The 17,671-nt window shown below is 37.2% G+C and overlaps 1 protein-coding gene across 1 annotated transcript; it reads right to left on the bottom strand.

Annotated features, from left to right (window-relative positions):
• Window positions 1-4,987: 4,987 nt before the first annotated feature.
• hacd2 (3-hydroxyacyl-CoA dehydratase 2) lies at window positions 4,988-17,167 on the bottom strand. Its single transcript, XM_004081425.5, has 7 exons — window positions 16,932-17,167; window positions 15,145-15,262; window positions 14,671-14,689; window positions 12,700-12,788; window positions 12,043-12,164; window positions 8,785-8,963; window positions 4,988-6,750 (listed from the first exon to the last, which is right to left on the bottom strand). The coding sequence occupies exons 1-7, from the start codon at window positions 17,054-17,056 to the stop codon at window positions 6,668-6,670; spliced, it is 735 nt and encodes a 244-aa protein (XP_004081473.1). The 5' UTR covers window positions 17,057-17,167; the 3' UTR covers window positions 4,988-6,667.
• Window positions 17,168-17,671: the final 504 nt, after the last annotated feature.

Here is a 17,671-nt window from a genome sequence, read left to right as displayed (position 1 = left end):
GAATGCCTCACTTGAGCTTAAAATGAGATCAAGCGACCGTTTGTCTCAGTTATAATGTAGAGGTTGAACAACAAATTCTATCGTCTTGATTCATGTAAGGATGTTATAAAATAAAACACATACAATGATTTTTTTCTGTTGTGATTGACAGATTTTCTATAGTCACTAAGAATTCAGAAACTAAACTAAAAAAAACCTTAGAACCCCCTCAGAACTGTTTGGGGTCTTTCAGGTATTAGAAGATTATTCTTGAAGATCTGTAGAGACGGGGCTTCACAGCACCACAAATGAATTATTTATTTTTCTTTCCATTTTTCACCCAACTTCAAAAGTGGATTCAGACATGATTTTTCTTAGTGCTTTTTTTTAAAAATATTTTTTCAGCCAGTTGGAGTTTTTTTTTTTACAGTTGGCCTTGGGCTGCATCGTTCAGTTGTAGCTAAAAATCAGAAATCCTTTCTATTGAAGTGTTGCCTATTTCACCAACACACTCCAAAAATGGAATCCTAAGAAAGTAAAAACACCCTTCTCACAAGAAAATGTGTCTTATTTTCTGCATTACAAGAAATATAATCTCATCAGAAAGGTTTTTCAACAGCAAAATAATCTGAGTTTGACAAAACAGGGCTAAGTGACTAGGTCTGTTTATCTAAAAATAAGAATTCTTGCTAAGACAACTTTTCTTTCCCCATTTGTTTTTTTTTTTTTTTTTTGCTTATTTAAAGAAAATGTTTCTAACTTTAATTTTTTTAACTTATTTTTAGATGACAGTTCATTGGTTTTAAAGGAAACAGATGAATGATTTATGGAGAATATAACTTTGTCAAAAATGTTGTTGGACCAAAACATTTCATGGTATTGTAATGTGACATGTCTTAAACAAGGGCTCATTCTTGGAGGATGGATATGGAGGCAATGGGCTTCCTGCAATATAAGAGCAGGTGTGCTTAACTAATCTGGTTGCAACCAGCTTTTTTGATTAACCTTGTTTCTTAAGGGTCATAGAAATGAGAAACTGTTTTCCGTACGCGCGGTAGGGGTCTCAAGACGGATCCGCAGGACAAAAGCTGCTGACACTGACGGCAGATGAAAGGCTTGTGTGAGACGACAGAGGTGTGGAAAACAGTTTAGCTTAGAAACCAGGTTACTTAATCGAATGCTATAATTCAAAAAATGGGTGTCGTGGTTTTGTGATCCCAGTGTGCCACATAAAGGTCATTAACATCTGAGGAAACCATGTCATCTCATGCAAGAACAGGACAGTTAATTTCCAGATAAAAATTGCTCTGTTCTGCACATCTTTAGATTGTACCTTCACCTGATTTGATACAGAGCAATACTGCCATCATGTGAAGGATTTTTTTTCATCCATGCACACAGAAGTGGTTATTCACAAACAGATAAAAGCTTCTGAATCAGCAAAAGTTATTTTAAGTCATTGAGTCCCTAAAAGATGGCTTTATGTAGGATTGTCATGTATTTTATGGATCTATTTATGCAAAATTACTTTTTTTTTAAACACAATGGTGGAGTAGAGCAGTGTTTTTCAACCAGTGTGCTGCGGCACACTAGTGTGCCGTGGGAAATTGGCCTCATTAACTGATTTGAAAACATTTCCCATCTCCAGGATATCAGCTCTTTGTTCATCCAAACAGGCCCTGATAAAACACTGAGTAGTTAGGAATATGAAAGATCGTAAAGACTTTTTCCTTTGTGTTTATTTGATTCTATTAAAGACATTTTGATAAGAATGATGGTACCGCGATTTAGCAGCAGCTATAACTGTTTTAGGAAAAGTCCCGCCCCTTTAACTGCCTCTACCAATCATTCTTGGAGGCTTAATCACATATCAGCAGTCTGACCAATCAGAAGTGGGTAAAGTCTTCACTTCCTTGTTATGATTCTGCTCGTAAAGTCTCTCAGTTCCAACAAAAATACAAGCTAAAGCTCGTCTGTAGCGGTGTAGCTTTCCACATAATCCGGTATCAGACCGTGGAAAAAGTGAACAAAACAATGAAGCTCAGAGAAGTGATCTCCAGCCGTTTGCGCATTGAATCTCCCATGATGCATTGGGTTAAAGTGACAGCGTCTCGGCGCACAATGAGATCTGTTGTTAAACGTCTTGAAACCACAACAAACACACATCAAACAGTTTTTAAATCTTCTAACTTAACTTTTATTCAAAACAGCTGCAACTTCCAGCAATTATCACAAAAATGCACGTGAGACTGCAGAGGGACTGTTGATCAAAACAGACTATGAGTTTCTCCTTTTTTCTTGGATGCTGGTGTGCCGCGGGATTTTTTTCAAGGTTAAAGTGTGCCGTGGCTCAGAAAAGGTTGAAAAACACTGGAGTAGAGGTTAGCACTCTTACCTCACAGCAAGAGGGCTCAGGCCTGAGCCCCAGCTGGGATCACTCTTTGCGGAGTTTGCATGTTCTCCCTGTTCTCTGGGGACTCTGGCTTCCTCCCACATTCCAAAAACAGGTTTCATAGGCGAATTCGACGCTAAATTGTCTCTAGGTGTGAATGTGAGTGTGTATGGGTGGGTGATTGTGGCCCTGGGACAGACTGGTGACCTGTTCATGGTGTATCCCACCTTCACCTAACAGTAGCCGGGCTAGGCTCCGGCAGCCCCGTAAGGGACAGAACAGGTTCAGAAAATGGATGGATGAATGGATTATTTTTTTCTCAACAGTGCTTCTATACTCTCATAAAAACCCTTTACAAGCACAGACATCATATATCCCCAAAAGAGGATCCGCTTCATGTAACTCTCATGTTGTTCAGCATTTTTGGAGGTGAATGCCATTGTTACGTGCGCTGCTTAGGGATGTTTTGAATTTTATGGGGGGCACAATTGCCAGTTGGCAAATCTGCTTCTCTAAAAGTCCAAAAATGTGTTCACATGAAGAAAAATGCACTAATTTATTCTGGTTTATAAAACAGCATCATGTAGTAAAATGTTAAATAAAACCAGAATCTGTTAAATTTCAGCACAAACTCTCACATGTTTTCCATGGAGATAATCATTATTAAGAGAGTAAATCCTAACTACATATTTCTTGCTTCAAAGTAAAACACAATAGAATTTTTAATATTATATATTTTACATTTTTATTTTTTTACCAAGCCTTCAACCACTTATTTAGTAGTACTGATAATATGCAAATGATCTCAGCTGAATTAGAATTCTCCTAATCTGGCAGACACTCTAAATAAGGCATCCAATCAAGGACAAATTCTGTTCCAAACCAAAAAAAAAAAACATCTGAAAGAGAAAAACATCTGGTGGTACAAGAAAATCATTGCAATCATGCAGGCAGATGAGAAGTGAGTTGCACATCCATCAAAAGCCAGAAGTGGCAAACTCCTTTTTTTCATTCATGGCAAAGAAATCAAGGGAACAGATCCGGTTTTTATATTTTTAACAGTACAGGCCAAAAGATGGTCTGTAATGACAGACCAACAGACCAACTTTTGGTCTGTAATGTATATTTTTTTCATGAAAACATATTTTTGATATTTTTAAAAAAATACATTCATCACAATATTACTGTCTTTAAGAGTACAAATTCTGAATAAAGCTTCCTCTCAATCACTGTGGGGCAGAGGTTGGGCAGTCTATCCCTGATTGCAAGATCACAGGTTCGGTTCCCGTCTTGCCCTCCCATGTGTTGAAGTATCCTTGGGAAAGACAATAAACCCCTTGTTGCCCCTGGTGGTTATAGGTTGGTGCCAGTGTTTTAGCAGCTTTTAACAAATTAGGTTTTTTTCCTAAACATTCCACGTCTTCTGGCTTTTGAAGTAAACAGGGTGAGTGAAAACAGTTGGACATTTTTTTTCATGTTATCGTTGTATAACAATGAGTAATAATAAGTTTAGTCAAATTTACATTAGCTGTCACACACCCAGTTGTGTGAATTTTTTTCTCTTTTCTCTGCTGTTGGGCACTGAGCTGTAGACACATTTACGTGGGGAACCTTTTGGTGGTTTAACCCCCCCCCCCAATCCAATCCTTTAATGCGGAAGGCATCAGATCCCATTTTTGGTCTTTGGTATGATTCAGCCTGGATTTGAATTCACAACCTTCCAGTCTCAGGGCAGACACTCCACCAAAAGGCCACTGACAGTTGAATTTAGATCTGTAAGTGAAAAAGCTTTAAAATAATTTCTGCACAATATTAAGGGAACAATGAAAACAATCTACTGCTGGAAGAAAACAATAATGACAGTCAACTTCCCTGGAGTTTACACTTAAGAACCACAATGCAATGGTTGCAGAAAAACTCCACGGTCACATCAAAGCCTCTACAAGCCTCCAGAACAATGGGCCAATTTCTTCTAATGATTGCAGATCAAAAGCTTCCTTTTTTTGAAAAGAGAAAAACATAGAAATTCACCACTAATACCAAAAAACATTTGAATCACATGTTATCTGGAAGAAATTCCCACTGATAGATGAGATCTATGTCATGTTTGGCAAAAACAAAGGCAGCATTTTAGCAGGAACTCCTGGTTCCCACTTGGTGAACCATCATTTTACCCATCCATAAGCTTTTATTTTGTTAACTTTGTTTGTTTCCTAAAAGATGTCAAGGATACACCCAAAAAATTGTCAAGGACCGAACCTCCAACATATCAATTTCTAACAAACGAACAGTTAAAATAGGGATCCTCAGCTTTTAAACTGGGCTACTTATACCTTTAATTACAAAAGGTAAATGTCATATAGAGACTCATATTAAAGCAAAAAACGTATGCCAAACAATACATGTCAAGATGAGTCCAATAGAACAGGTTTATTGTAAATATATACTCAATAGTCATAACTGTACAAAGTTTACTGGCTCCATGCTAAACATGTTTATCAAAGTTTCAATGAATAGAACCAGTTTGTGTGTAATATTCCATGCTTCTGCAGTTTTTCCGTTAATTTTTTGCCATTTTTAAAAAATCATAATACACCATCACTCTTTAGATCCACATCTCTTCAATCATGCATTTATTTTTTTTAATAAGCCGTGATCCTGCAGGACATTTCCAACACAAAAGCTCAAATCTTTCTCAATCAAGAGTTAAACAGGAACAAAAAGGGGGCAATTTTGACAAAACAGCCATCACTGATCTGGAACAGAAAGGTGTAAGGTTAAAGGTCATACAAGCAGGATCCAGATATTTCAATGTGGGAAATATTTCCTAAAAATACACAATAAAAGGTGTCACTTCAGTCGATGTTAATGCGAGAGAAAGTAGCAAATTATAGACTATTTTATTAATTATTTAAACCAAAACATGTAGAAAGTGTCATTTAATGTCTTCAAAACTGTAAAATATTTTATTCTGTGATGGTCCACATTTAATCTTAGAAAACAAAATTCTATTTCTAAAGAAAATAAACCAAACAAAAAGATACTTTTGGTTCTTTTTGGAAATTATGCAGAATTTTGGAATGGATTCAAGACAAAGATGCGTCTAATATTTAACTTTTTTTAAAGACATCACTAGACATACCGAAAATATAATTTGCATGAATTGCGTGCAGCTTTTTGATCTTTTTGCGTCAAGAAAAAACAAACCGTGAGGCATAAAGTTGATACTAAAATATCTTTGGTTACTTCTTGGGATAATGTAAATATATTTCCAAAATGTCTCACGATAACAGTGTTTCACCACATCTCGAAAAAACCTCACCCTTCATATATCAATATAAAAGTATGACGACAAATTGTATGTATCCAAGTTGGGTAATTCCATTTCAAAATAAAAGTCTATACAGTTAAACATCCAACAAATATTTGGCTACAATGCAGTTCTGTTACATTTCAAAGCTTATTTCATCTGAAAACACTGTTGCTACAACACGTTGTGCTATTGGTTTTGTCTTTTTCTGTTTGTAAGAGGGGAAAAAATCCAATACGCTTCACCCAAGAATGAAAATGTGGATGTTTTAAATGAAAAAACACATACATTAAGTTAAAACTATAATAATTACATATTAATATTTGCAAACTAAGATGGTTGCGATGAGTATCGATTACCTAGATAATGAAAAGGTAGAAAAATGAAAAAAGTTATTAAGCTTTACTGGTGAACAAAAACAATAAAAGGAACAGAAAGCGAATAAACAGCCAGGAGGAATACAAACAGAAAAGCAAAGTATGGAATGAAAAAGCTTTATTGATCTAATGAAGGAATGTTTGAATAAATTAAACCCCAAAAAAGTATAAATACGTTTGTACAATTTGTCTTGAACATCACAGAACAGATGGAAAAACCTAAAGGTTCCCTACTTTCAACGATAAACTAATTCAACAAATGTTCATTTAAATCTAACCTGCTTCTTAAGGAAGACAGGGATGACTTACAGAAAGGTTCTACTTTTTTCTCTAGTGCCATGTAATGGGAGGTATTCAGCAGTATTAGTGTATCGCTCAGTTCAAACTTTTTCTAACAAAAATACTTGCCATTTGATCAAGAAACAAGGGGAAAGAAACAGCCTCTTGTGTATTTTAAGTCAACCGTTTGCTTGTTTGTTGGGTCAGTCGTGGCAGTTTTCAAAAACCAAATACTTTTGTGTTTTAATAAGCAGATGTGGTTTGCTCTTGGGATCTTCTGGGTCTTTTTCTTCTTCTTCTTTTTAAAAACCCTCCTGATCACTGCTGAACTCACTCCACCTTGCTGTAATCCTCTGTTCGGCCCAGCACCTTCTTCCGCTGTCGTAGCATGTGGAAGTACAGCTGCGGAAAGACTGCGAGGGGCACAGAGGCGTTAGCATCATGGTTGGCTCAAACAAACATACATAAGTAAAATCTGCAAAATAGGCTGCCAAATACGACGGAGTTTTAGGGCCACCACAATAGAATAAAAAAAGGTAAAATTACGAGATTTTATCTCGTAAATTTAGGAGATAAAAAGTCGTAATTTATGAGAAAAAAACTCGTAAATTTACGAGATTAAAGTGGAAGTGAGCATGGAGAGCAGCAGGTGAACGCCGCGCAGCAGCAGAGCAGACCGACTAAACTTAATGGTAAATGGCGTATACTTATAAAGCGCCTTCTACCTTCTTTCAAAGGCCCAAAGCGCTTTACAGTCACAGTCACAGTCACCCAGTCACACACACATTTACACACACATTCACACACTGATGGCGGCTCCGCTACCAAACACTGGCGCCAACCTCCCACCAGAGGCAAGGTGGGGTTCAGTGTCACCTGAATCATTTCTTCCACCAAAGACCAGATCTCTACGTCTGTGTGACGCTTCCGTCCGAGGAGGAGCCCTTTTTTGGCATTGTCAACGTTCTAATGCTAATATAACAGACTATTTTCATTGCTCTTTATTGTTTTATGCTGAAATGGGACGCTTCATCTGCAGGAGGGGGCGTATGTAACACTGTTTACTTCTGCATTGGTGTTCAGATGACAGGTTCATGACGTAAGGTGACAGATTAACTTTAGGGTGTGTGAATGAAAAGGAGAATAAAGGCTGCAGCGGTCCTCTGCACCCAAACGTGTCTCTGAGCTCCTTATTTTACATATGAAACTCCGCTTTACCGACACTGAACCCCGGAAAGATGCTCCACTGACAATAATCTGATTTTGAGTCACCGAAAGATTCAGAATTTCTTTGTTTTAAAGCTATTATCCGGAAATAAAGGTCCACAAAAGACTCCACATATTTCGTCTTCAAGTTAGGCTCCGATAAACGGACAACTTCGGTGTTTTCTCCTTGTTAATCTGTGACTTTTTTCTCGTAAATTTACGAGATTTTAAGTCGTAAATTTATCGTAAATCTATCTCTTAAATTTACGAGATAAAATCTCAGAATTTTACTTTTTTTTTTTTTGGTGGCCCTAAAACTCCGTCGTAGCGAAACCCCTCACTACACACTTTATCCACTCTTCTCGGACAGACATGAAACTTTTCTCTTTTTGTTTAAACTCTCAGAGTAAAAAATAAGTCCAGAATCAAAGAATGAAATCAAAGATCTGATTGCGATCAAAGACTCAGTGTGCCACATGTTGCACACTGGACACATTCAGTACAGGAGGCATGGAGGAGATTGACAAGGCCAACAGCCAATAAGGACGCAGAACTCAGTGCGTTGTTTTAAACGAAAGAACGCCAAGGGCAAAACGAGGACGCGAAAGGTGAACTGTGGTATAGCGAGGAAGTACTGCATTACATCCCAGGAAGAAATAATGACCTTTATTTTTAAAATACAGTACTATTAGATTGAATATTTAATATGATGAATAACCCAGAGATTAATACTTTTACTGTACACAAAGGTTTACATTGCTTTACACCAAGTGATCCTAATGAATTCAGTGTAAATTGAAAACCTTTTACTTTATTCTGAAATCATTTCAAATTTATTGATTTATCAGATGTTTTTTTTTTTTTATGTACAGGGCATTTCATCAACTTTTTTTCCCCTCCTCTGTCCAAAATAACACAAGTCGGAGCTAAATGTTAAAAAAAAAAAAAAATCTCTGGGTGGGCGGAGCAAATAGCAGGTTTTGACGAGCTCAAGAGTTTGGAGAGCCAGAAAAAAATAAGAACTTTTTAAAAAGACTGACTTAAACCCAGATCACAAAGACACCAATTCAATTGCTTCAATCCTATTATTGTTCTATGGGAAAAAAGGAAATACGGCTTTTGAAACATGAGTTCACCTGCCTTTAAAACCTGGATCCATTCACTCGTGTTCTAACCGGTGTAACCTTTTTTCTAATGGGCGCTTTTCTGCAACGGAGAACGCAATCTGCCTATTGACTTACGGGGAATGTAGGAGATCATGATGAGGATGAGGAAGGTGTAGTAGTCGAAAGAGAAGTTGTACTTGTTGGGGAGGGTGACGGAGTACAGTCCGGTCTTCTGCACGTATGGCAGCGCTGCATAGATGGTCAGTAGCTCCCCGGTCACTCCCATAGGATAAAGCAAGATGAAGAAGGTGTACCTGCATTACAGTAGATTTAGACAGAGGTTATAAAACAAATACTCTATTCTGATTGGCTGCTGGGTGTGCATTTAAAAGTAATATACCAAAGTGATACCTGCATGCCTAAAAGTTCCGATCACAAAGCTTTAAAAGAATAAAGTAGTAAAAACTGATTGAGTATTTATTTATTTTGTAAGTGGTATAAACGGATTATTAGGGTTATACAGCAATTTAAAAAGATGTTTCTTTTTAAACCGTACTTAGAAACGCACACAAAATACAGCAAAACAACTAAACTTTTAACTATTTAAAAGACTATTTTAGTAAAACAATATAGATTTTCATTGCATTTTTTTTAAATATACAAGGAATAAAAAAAAACCACAGTGGTTCCAGCAATGTCACATGAGCCCTTTAAAAGAATACGCGCTTTAAATGTTTTAAACCTTTAAACGCATCAACTCACATCATTTTTAACACCGGCCTTTCTTTAATTGCATGAAACGCTGTTGGAACAGCAAATGACCTTTATGTAGCATTACAGTCGAAGATCTGACTTGAACAACCGAGAACGTTGACACACATGTGCATGCCTGTATGAGAAAATGCATCATAAACTAAGCAGTTTTCCTGCAGTGAAGTCAACTACATCGAGTTTTAGTGTTTATTTCCAGTGGGGTTTGTTTTGTTTCTCCGGTTCATGTCTCCACTCTCAGGTCTGTTCACGTGCAGCTCTCCTTAAAATAATCCAGACATTCAAAAGTGTTCAGTCATCTTGGTGCAGACAAGAAAAGTGTGTGTCTGCAGCATTGAGCGTATATGAAGCATAAATATACCAGCAGTCTGCTTGCCTGGTTTTTACTTTTCCTGGCTCACCTTTAGCCCAGAAACGGAGCAGAGACTGGATGACATAAGGCCTTTTTTCCATAACAGCACTATACAAGGGACTTAAAGACAGTTAACACTGGTTACTCTTTCCATCTGTACATTTTATATTTAAGATCAAAATTGCATTAAAGCTCATTTTTTAATATAAAATCTAATAAATTTCTATTTTCTCCAACAGAGTGAAATAATTTAAAATATAGAAAGTAAGTAGACTAGGTTAGGAGTATGTTTGCTTTTTGGAAGTTTGACACTAAATTGAGTCATTTTACCATAAAATGTCCCTTTTAATTCATTATGGGCAGCGTTTGGAATCAGTGCTATGGTTTTATGTTATTATCCAGATTTCCTTACTGTGTTACAAATATAATTATATTTTGAAAAAGGCATCATTTATCTTTTTTTGACTCAGTCTATAAAATATAAATATATCTACTTCACAGTTACAACAATAAACAGCTAAAAATCCTGAATTTAATATTAATGCCATGCAGTAAATTGCAACTACAAATTGCAATAGATTCAATAAATTCAGCGTTTTAAAGATTTTCAGCTCTTGGTTTAATATAATTAGAGTTTGAGAATGTTAGCGGACTCTGACAATACATTTTACATGACAATAATTTAAGTAAAAATGGCAAATCAAAGAGACGAGTTAAAGGAATAAAACTGCATCATTTCCCAGATAAACATCCTGCACTTAAAGAAAGGAAATGCAGAAACGTGTTGTATGCTACAGTTAAAAAGAAGGAAAAGTGTTACCAAAAAATTCCCAAACTGCCTTAAAAGGCTTTGAGATGTTTAATTATTGAACCTCTCAGGGATCTGACCATGAAGAAGTGCGCGGCTGTGATTAAATAATAAATCGTTTGTGCAGCTCGTCCTAGGCGGAAAGAAATAAAAAAATCTCCAAAGTGAAAAATAAGAATCTGAACTTGAGTTAAACCTGTCTGGTTTCTTGTCTGTGCATCTATTGAATTGTCCAAGGATACAAACCAATTATTCTATCAATCGAGGTGCATTTCAGGCCGAAAATTGAATACCACCATGACAGCGTTCTCGTTACCTAGCAACAAAAACCACAGGGGAGTTAAACACGTAGCAACTGTTGCCTTGGTTGTACATGCAAGTCCCATTAGCAAACCTCTGACAGGTGAGATATTATTGTGGAACTCAAGATTTGCAGTTTCAACATTGTCTTCAACGAAAAAGTATCAAGGGTTCCACTTGTACCGGTTCCTATTAAGCCTGATAATTGATCAAAACAATCGTTCTTAGGATAACTCACTCGTCTATTCTGTGGTTTATGTGAATTGATACAAATGAAATGATGTAAACAGGCACATTACAAAATAAAAATAGATTAAAAAAAAATCAAGAAAACCTGGGGTCCTTTTGTTGTCTAAGATTATTTGCAGATTTCACATTGTTTGGGAAAGGTTCAAAAAAGTCAAAAAGAAAGATGACAAATCTCTGGAGTTTAAAAAAAACTGTGTAGGTGCTGTACAGAATGAAGGGTGAGCAGTCTTTGATTTGATATCTTTTTACAACTGGAATACTATAAACGCATTTTAATTTGGTGATTTGAGCAATTTTTCATCACATTTTCCAGCTAAATTGGAGACGTCCAAATATAATCCAAAATCTATGTCTGTTGAATTAAATTCAAAAATATATAGTCAAAGCTTGTTATATATTAAAGAAAAGAAGAAATCTGATGACATTTTCTGATGGTTTTTTTTGGTTTTTTTAGGATTTCTTTACTCCTCGTGTGCTTAAAGTAAAGGTCTAAAGCAGACATGGCTTCCTGCAACACTAAGAGCGGATAGTTGTGCAGTTGTAGCCTAAAGAGGCCAGCTGTGCTAGCATCCACAGCAGGATTTTGTACATTTTTGGGGCCCAGAAAAGTCTCAGCTGTGAGGGGCTGGTCTGCATTCCAGAAAGAGAGGAATCTCAGTAGACAGGACAGAATATTCTGGAAAAAAATGACTCAAATGTCATTTATTTTCTCATCATTTCCCACCCAAATTACAAAAAAGAGGCTCCTGAAGTTGCCAAAACATAGCTTTTTGAATACGTTTCTGCAATCTAAATATATTGCATACTTAAGTTATGTGGAAATGCATAAATTACAGGCAGTTTTATGGCAGTGGATAGAAAGATGGCACAGTATTGGTGAATGACTGCTGTATGTATGAATGCCTCCTCCTACCGTGCCCATTTGATGAGGTATGGCAGGTGGTTGAGCAAGCTGAAGGTGTAGAAAGAGTAGCGGATGATCTCCGTCACAGTCCAGGCCGTGACAAACAGCAGGACGCTGTCCTCGCTCTGTACCTGCAGGGGCACAGAGGAAGAGGACAGGAGCACGGCGAAAGCAGACGGGACGGCATCATGCTCTGGCTGCAGGTTTTTCTTCAAACAACCATGCTGTGTCTTTGAGATGCTGAGAGACGGAACCACACGGCAGGCTTGTAGACATTCTCAGGACGTATTAGGTTGAAAACAATGCAGATACAACGTTAGCGAAGAGAGGAAAGAGCACACTTTCTATGATTAGCTTCACGATCGCTTCGCTCTTTTATCATTCACTTAAGAAGAAAAGACAACAGCAGCTTGAAAATAATGTCAGTACCTCATCATACAAAAGACACACGGAGGACACAAAAGACTAGAAATGCAGTTTTTTTTAATCATTATTTACAATAGTAACATTGATCAAATTCATTCCTGCAATTCTAACACCAGATTTCATATTACTTACACTTTTACTCCACTCAAATCTATAAACAGGGCACACAGTACACCAACTTGTCACTTTTGCACACGGATGACCCGTTTACGATGCAAGAATGCAGAAAACTGGTCGTACCTCTCTGACACTGTGGGTGACGGCCCAGGTGAGGAAAACCCGAGACAGGACCTGAAACCCGGTCAGGACCACAGAGGACGGAACAATTCCTGGACACGAGACGAGAAAAACCAAACGTGATGGAAGAAAAACAAAAGGTTCTCAGTTTAAGACAAAATGCACGTTTTGTGAAGAGAAAAACATCCAATTCTAAGCCGTTCTATGGAAGCTCATTTAAAATGTCATTGCAGTTAACATACATTTTTGTACATTTTAGGTTCAAGTGTGGCTTGGAGTTGATGGCCGGTAGATAACTTAAGGAACAGGACATTTTGAATACCGTATTTTCCGGACTATAAGTCGCCCTTTTTTTCATAGTTTGGCAAGGGGTGCGACTTATACTCCGCAGCGACTTATATTAGAAATAAATTGAAATAAATACATTGTTAACCCTCCTGTTATGTTCATTTGTGAGGAACAGAGATGATGTTCCTGGGTCAATTTGATGTATGAGGTATGTCAAGTGTTAAGAGTATGTTAAGTGACTCAGAGAATCAGCCAACCTTTTTTTACAGTAAGATCTTGAAGGCTAACAACATAATATTCTATTTTCCAATGATTTCATAGATTCAGAAATGCAATAAATAAAAATGACAACTGTTTCTACAAATATAGGATGAAAACAGAGTATTAGTTGGCCAATGATGCTTCATGAAAGGAATAAATAAATAAGTTTGAGAAAGAATTACTGTGAAATTATGAGATAAACAGTCTGCTATGATTGTGTCATATGAGTTTGTGCAAGTTATTATGTCTTGGTCTCAGATTTTGTCAAATAAATTTCCCGTCAAAATGCGACTTATAGTCCAGTGCGACTTATCTGTGTTTTTTTCTACTTTATAATGCATTTTTGGGCTGGTGCGACTTATACTCCGCAGCGACTTATAGTCCGGAAAATACGGTAATCAAAAATATAGTTGTTGTTTTTTTTTTTTTACTTTGAGGCAATAAGCAGTTCTAATACAATAAATTTGAGATTTTAAAGTGGGCTGGGCTCAAGACAAATATGTGATGAGAGCAAAATTACTTCCCATATCTAAAAAATAAAATAACTTAAATGTACAGAAATATACTTCTGTAGCTTTTATATTTTACTAAGTCTCACACAATTCATTTAGACCTCATGAATTCCATCCAATTTTGAGAAGAAATGTTTTGATGAAGGTGGGACATGATGCACGTGACAAATGATCTTTTCCTAATAACAGGAAATTAGAAATGAAATGTCCATCAGCCTAAATTATCTTTTTTTTTAAATTTACTTAGCTTTTATTAAAGTTTAGTACAAAATTGAAACCCCTTTTTCGGGTGAGTCGTCAAAAAAGATCAACTAAACGGGAGCAGGCAGGTGCCACAGTGATTCATCTTCCTCTGACCAGTAGGGAGAAATCTGTGTGCTCAAAGGCATGCGAGCGCCGCGGGCAGACGCCATCTGCAGCAGGCCTGTCTTCAGCCGGCCGGGAGAGGTCGGCCAGCCTTAGCGTTAAACCCCAAATAATGAGAAGGAACTGCAGCGATGCAGCCAAGTGAGAAGAGCTCCGGCTCTTTATCACATCATTACACTAAGTGGAGAACTCCTCAGTGCTTTCAGCTTTAGAATATCTTTTACTATCAAAGGAGATGTGTTAGCTGACGACCATCCAATTGCATGCATGAATAAAATCCCTTCAACTGTTGGATCCTTTTTTCATGTTTCCAACTTAATCTAGGATTATGCACCAAAGTACGCTCAAACCTACAGAAAGAACTCTAACATTTCAAATATCTGCTCTGAGCCAGAGGAATGAACAACAGTCTCGCCTGTCCACTGGGACAGCTTTTTTCTTTCATTTTTTTGAATTCCATTTAAACGTGGACAGGTAAAAAAAGTCTGCAACAAAACTGAACTGAGGAAGTCCTGATCCTCTCGAATGCAGTAAAGGGAAAACTCACCAACAGCACAGTGCAGGATCTGTGAAATCACAGGAGAACGGACAGTTACTTTATAAGCTCCTAAAAGTCAACACATTATCTATATACAATAACTTAAACAGCATACCGTAGTTTCAAAAAAAAAAAAAAAACTATTTTTCTCTTTTGTCTGCTCCTGATTCAGAACGATTTGAACAAAGAAATAGCTTCCTTATCTTTAAATATGTCCTCCATTATCAGAAAAAGGCCACAGGAACGTGTTCAAAACGCCATTTTCATTGGAGTGGGTGTTTAACATTGCGTAGTAACAAGTAAGACACAAGCAGCAACACATTTTAGAGGCAACAGGGCAAACCAGATCAAACAAATCCAGTCTGGTGACATCTCTGTTAGACTTTTGCTGTTTAAATTAGTGCAGAAGCAGGAGAAGGCTGTCAACTAAGCACTCTACACTTCGCTTTGACAGTTCTTTCGTATTGCTGGTGCTTATCTCACCTCCAGAAGAGCTCCCGTCTGAAAGAACTTCAGAGGTTTTTCTATGGAATAATAGAGTCCGTGGTAACTCCCTCTGGCCACATAAGCTCGAACCAGACCCACCGCTATGACCAGCCACCTAGAGACAGAAGAATCTGCTTTAAAACATTAACCTAACTACCTGCAGTGGTGAAGTATTAGTGAAAGGAGCTAATTGAATAAACCGTAAATATGTCATATAACTGTGGTAGTTTGCAACAAAAAATATATATAAATTAACTTCAGAAAATTTGAATATGTATGGATTATTCATCGAATTTCTTCTAGAAAATACAATTTCATGTTTATGTATAAAAATAAATACTATAATATCTGTGTAAAGTGACTGCCTAGTCACTAAAAGCCATGAAAACAATCTGCTGCAGCTCATAGCACTTCTTTTCTGAAACAAAATAAGTTGTAAGGCCAAATACTTAAATACTTTTCATTCAGTTGTTTTATTTTGTAACAACATATAAGCTGTGAAGGCCGGCGCTTTCAATGTCCAAAAATAATTGTCTCTAATAAGAGTTTGAACGTACCAGAGACTAAATTAGAACATTCATTAGATAAATCCTTGACACGGCCTTAATCAAGGACAATAGTTTTCCTGGCAGTTTCACCAGAAAACACCAAAAACTCCCGAGTTCAACAATTACACCGAACACAACATGAGCTCTGTGAAGCTCTGTGACTGGAGGAAAATGCGGCCTAACTGGTTAGAAGATTTAGAAGGAAAAAAAAAACACCTACGATTGAATTGTGCAACTGTCTAAAAGTCCGACTGATAAAAAGACACAGAGATATAATTTAGATCATGGTTCAAGGTTACCCCTGGCTCTGATGGTAAAATAAAATTCTTCTAACTGTATTTATATTTAGTTATTTGACCCACATTGCATGGCTCAAAGATTCACTTTAAAATTATAACTTCTTTAGAGATTTAAAGAAAGTAAGCCTTTTCTCTGCTAATGATTTCTTCATTCAATGACAAGGACAGTGAATGAATCACATGGTGACTATGAATCAAAGCTTATTAATTTATCTATATCACTAGAGTAAAAAAAAGGTATAAAAAGCATTTAAATCATAGCGATATTCTATTAAAAAAAGACAGTAATGGAGGCAAACCGCAGTTAAAAGGAATAAAACAAAAAACTAAGTGATCTCTAACTAGACAGTTTCTGTGGTCTGATCAGGCTCCGCCCACTTTTGTACATTAATTTTTACTCAACTTTTAACAGGAAGAAGAAAAAACGCATCAATGAAATGTTCAAATAAAAAAATTACCATAAAATAAAAATAACAGGGTATTTGTTAAATACAGATGAATCATAATAAATGCTGCAAGACCAACAAAATTCAACTTTAAAAACAGCTGTAATTATTATAAATAGCTAATTTTTCCTTGTTCCCTGGTAAAGGATGAAATCACTGTTGTTGTTATGGTCATCTAGTTTATTTGATTTTAGTAAATCAACTCATGAGAGGGAAAAAAACCAATTGTAGCGCTATGTGTGAAGAGTGACTGCAGCCAGGTTGACAGTCTGTAACTTGATGCTCAATTGTTAATCTGTTTTAGCGATTGTATTTTTCAACTTAAATGAATTAAAAGTTAACAACACTCGGCTATTTCCTAAATTAAAAGTATCGATGAAAGCAATACCTGGAAGATATATTAAATATATAAGCTACTTTTGGTTCAACAGCAAGACAGATCCGTGCACGTACAGCAGGGGGTTAGCATGAAGAAATGCGCTACAACATACCCAGCCGTCATGACAACATTGTAAATGACTAGGTAGGCCGTAGCCAGGGCCCCGGGTCCCTTCTTTTTCTTGGGGGCTACGTCGCCGTGGGCCGCCTTGCTGGTTCCCTGAGCAGCTGCCGACATGACTCCAACCGTGAACGGGCTTTGGTCCCTAACGACTGACAGGTCCGCCGACCCCGGAAGCAGAAGGTGTCACATCAGGAAGTGTCGTTGGAAAACAACAGGTCGCTCGCTTCCATGCGTTCCGCTTATTTGTTTGTGCTCATTTTTACATAACCTGCTGAGCAAAGTCTTAAAAACGTGAAACATCTGTGGAGACTAAATGAGTCTGCAGAGAGTGGTGGTCTCAGCACTAGTATACTACTGTAGCAAATTGTTGACTTGGACAAAATCTTCTGTATCAACTCAGAGCAGCGTTGCTCAAATATGGGTACATTTTTAACCACACTCCATGGGATACTGGAGTTTTTTTATGTAATACAACCAAACAAATAACAGAAATAAATGTAATAAAATGAAAAATAGGCTGCACAGTAACGCAGTGGTTAGCGCTCTTGCCTCACAGCAAGAAGGCCCCTGGTTCAAGTCCCTTCTGGGGGACTGAACCTGAACCAGATCAATGGGGGGACATTTCTGCATGGGTTCTCTCCGGGGACTCCAGCTCCTCCCACCGTCCAAAAACATGCTTCATGGGTTAATTGGTTAATCTAAATTGTCCCTAGATGTGAACGTGGGTGT

This window comes from Oryzias latipes, chromosome 21, assembly GCF_053564925.1.
Source record: "Oryzias latipes strain Hd-rR chromosome 21, Olatipes_Hd-rR_3.1".
NCBI lineage: Eukaryota > Metazoa > Chordata > Actinopteri > Beloniformes > Adrianichthyidae > Oryzias > Oryzias latipes.
The sequence above is the reverse complement of the archived record's forward strand: the minus strand, read 5'-3'. Positions and strand labels throughout refer to the sequence as shown.

What these genes read in the sequence shown, in the direction of transcription:
- hacd2 (XM_004081425.5), bottom strand. Translation starts at nt 17,056, where the DNA reads ATGTCGGCAGCTGCTCAGGGAACCAGCAAGGCGGCCCACGGCGACGTA. An exon ending in TCACCCACAGTGTCAGAGAG is followed by an intron (nt 12,165 to 12,699) that starts GTACGACCAGTT and finishes GTGCCCCTGCAG; the next exon opens with GTACAGAGCGAGGACAGCGT. An exon ending in CATGATCTCCTACATTCCCC is followed by an intron (nt 6,751 to 8,784) that starts GTAAGTCAATAG and finishes TGCCCCTCGCAG; the next exon opens with TCTTTCCGCAGCTGTACTTC.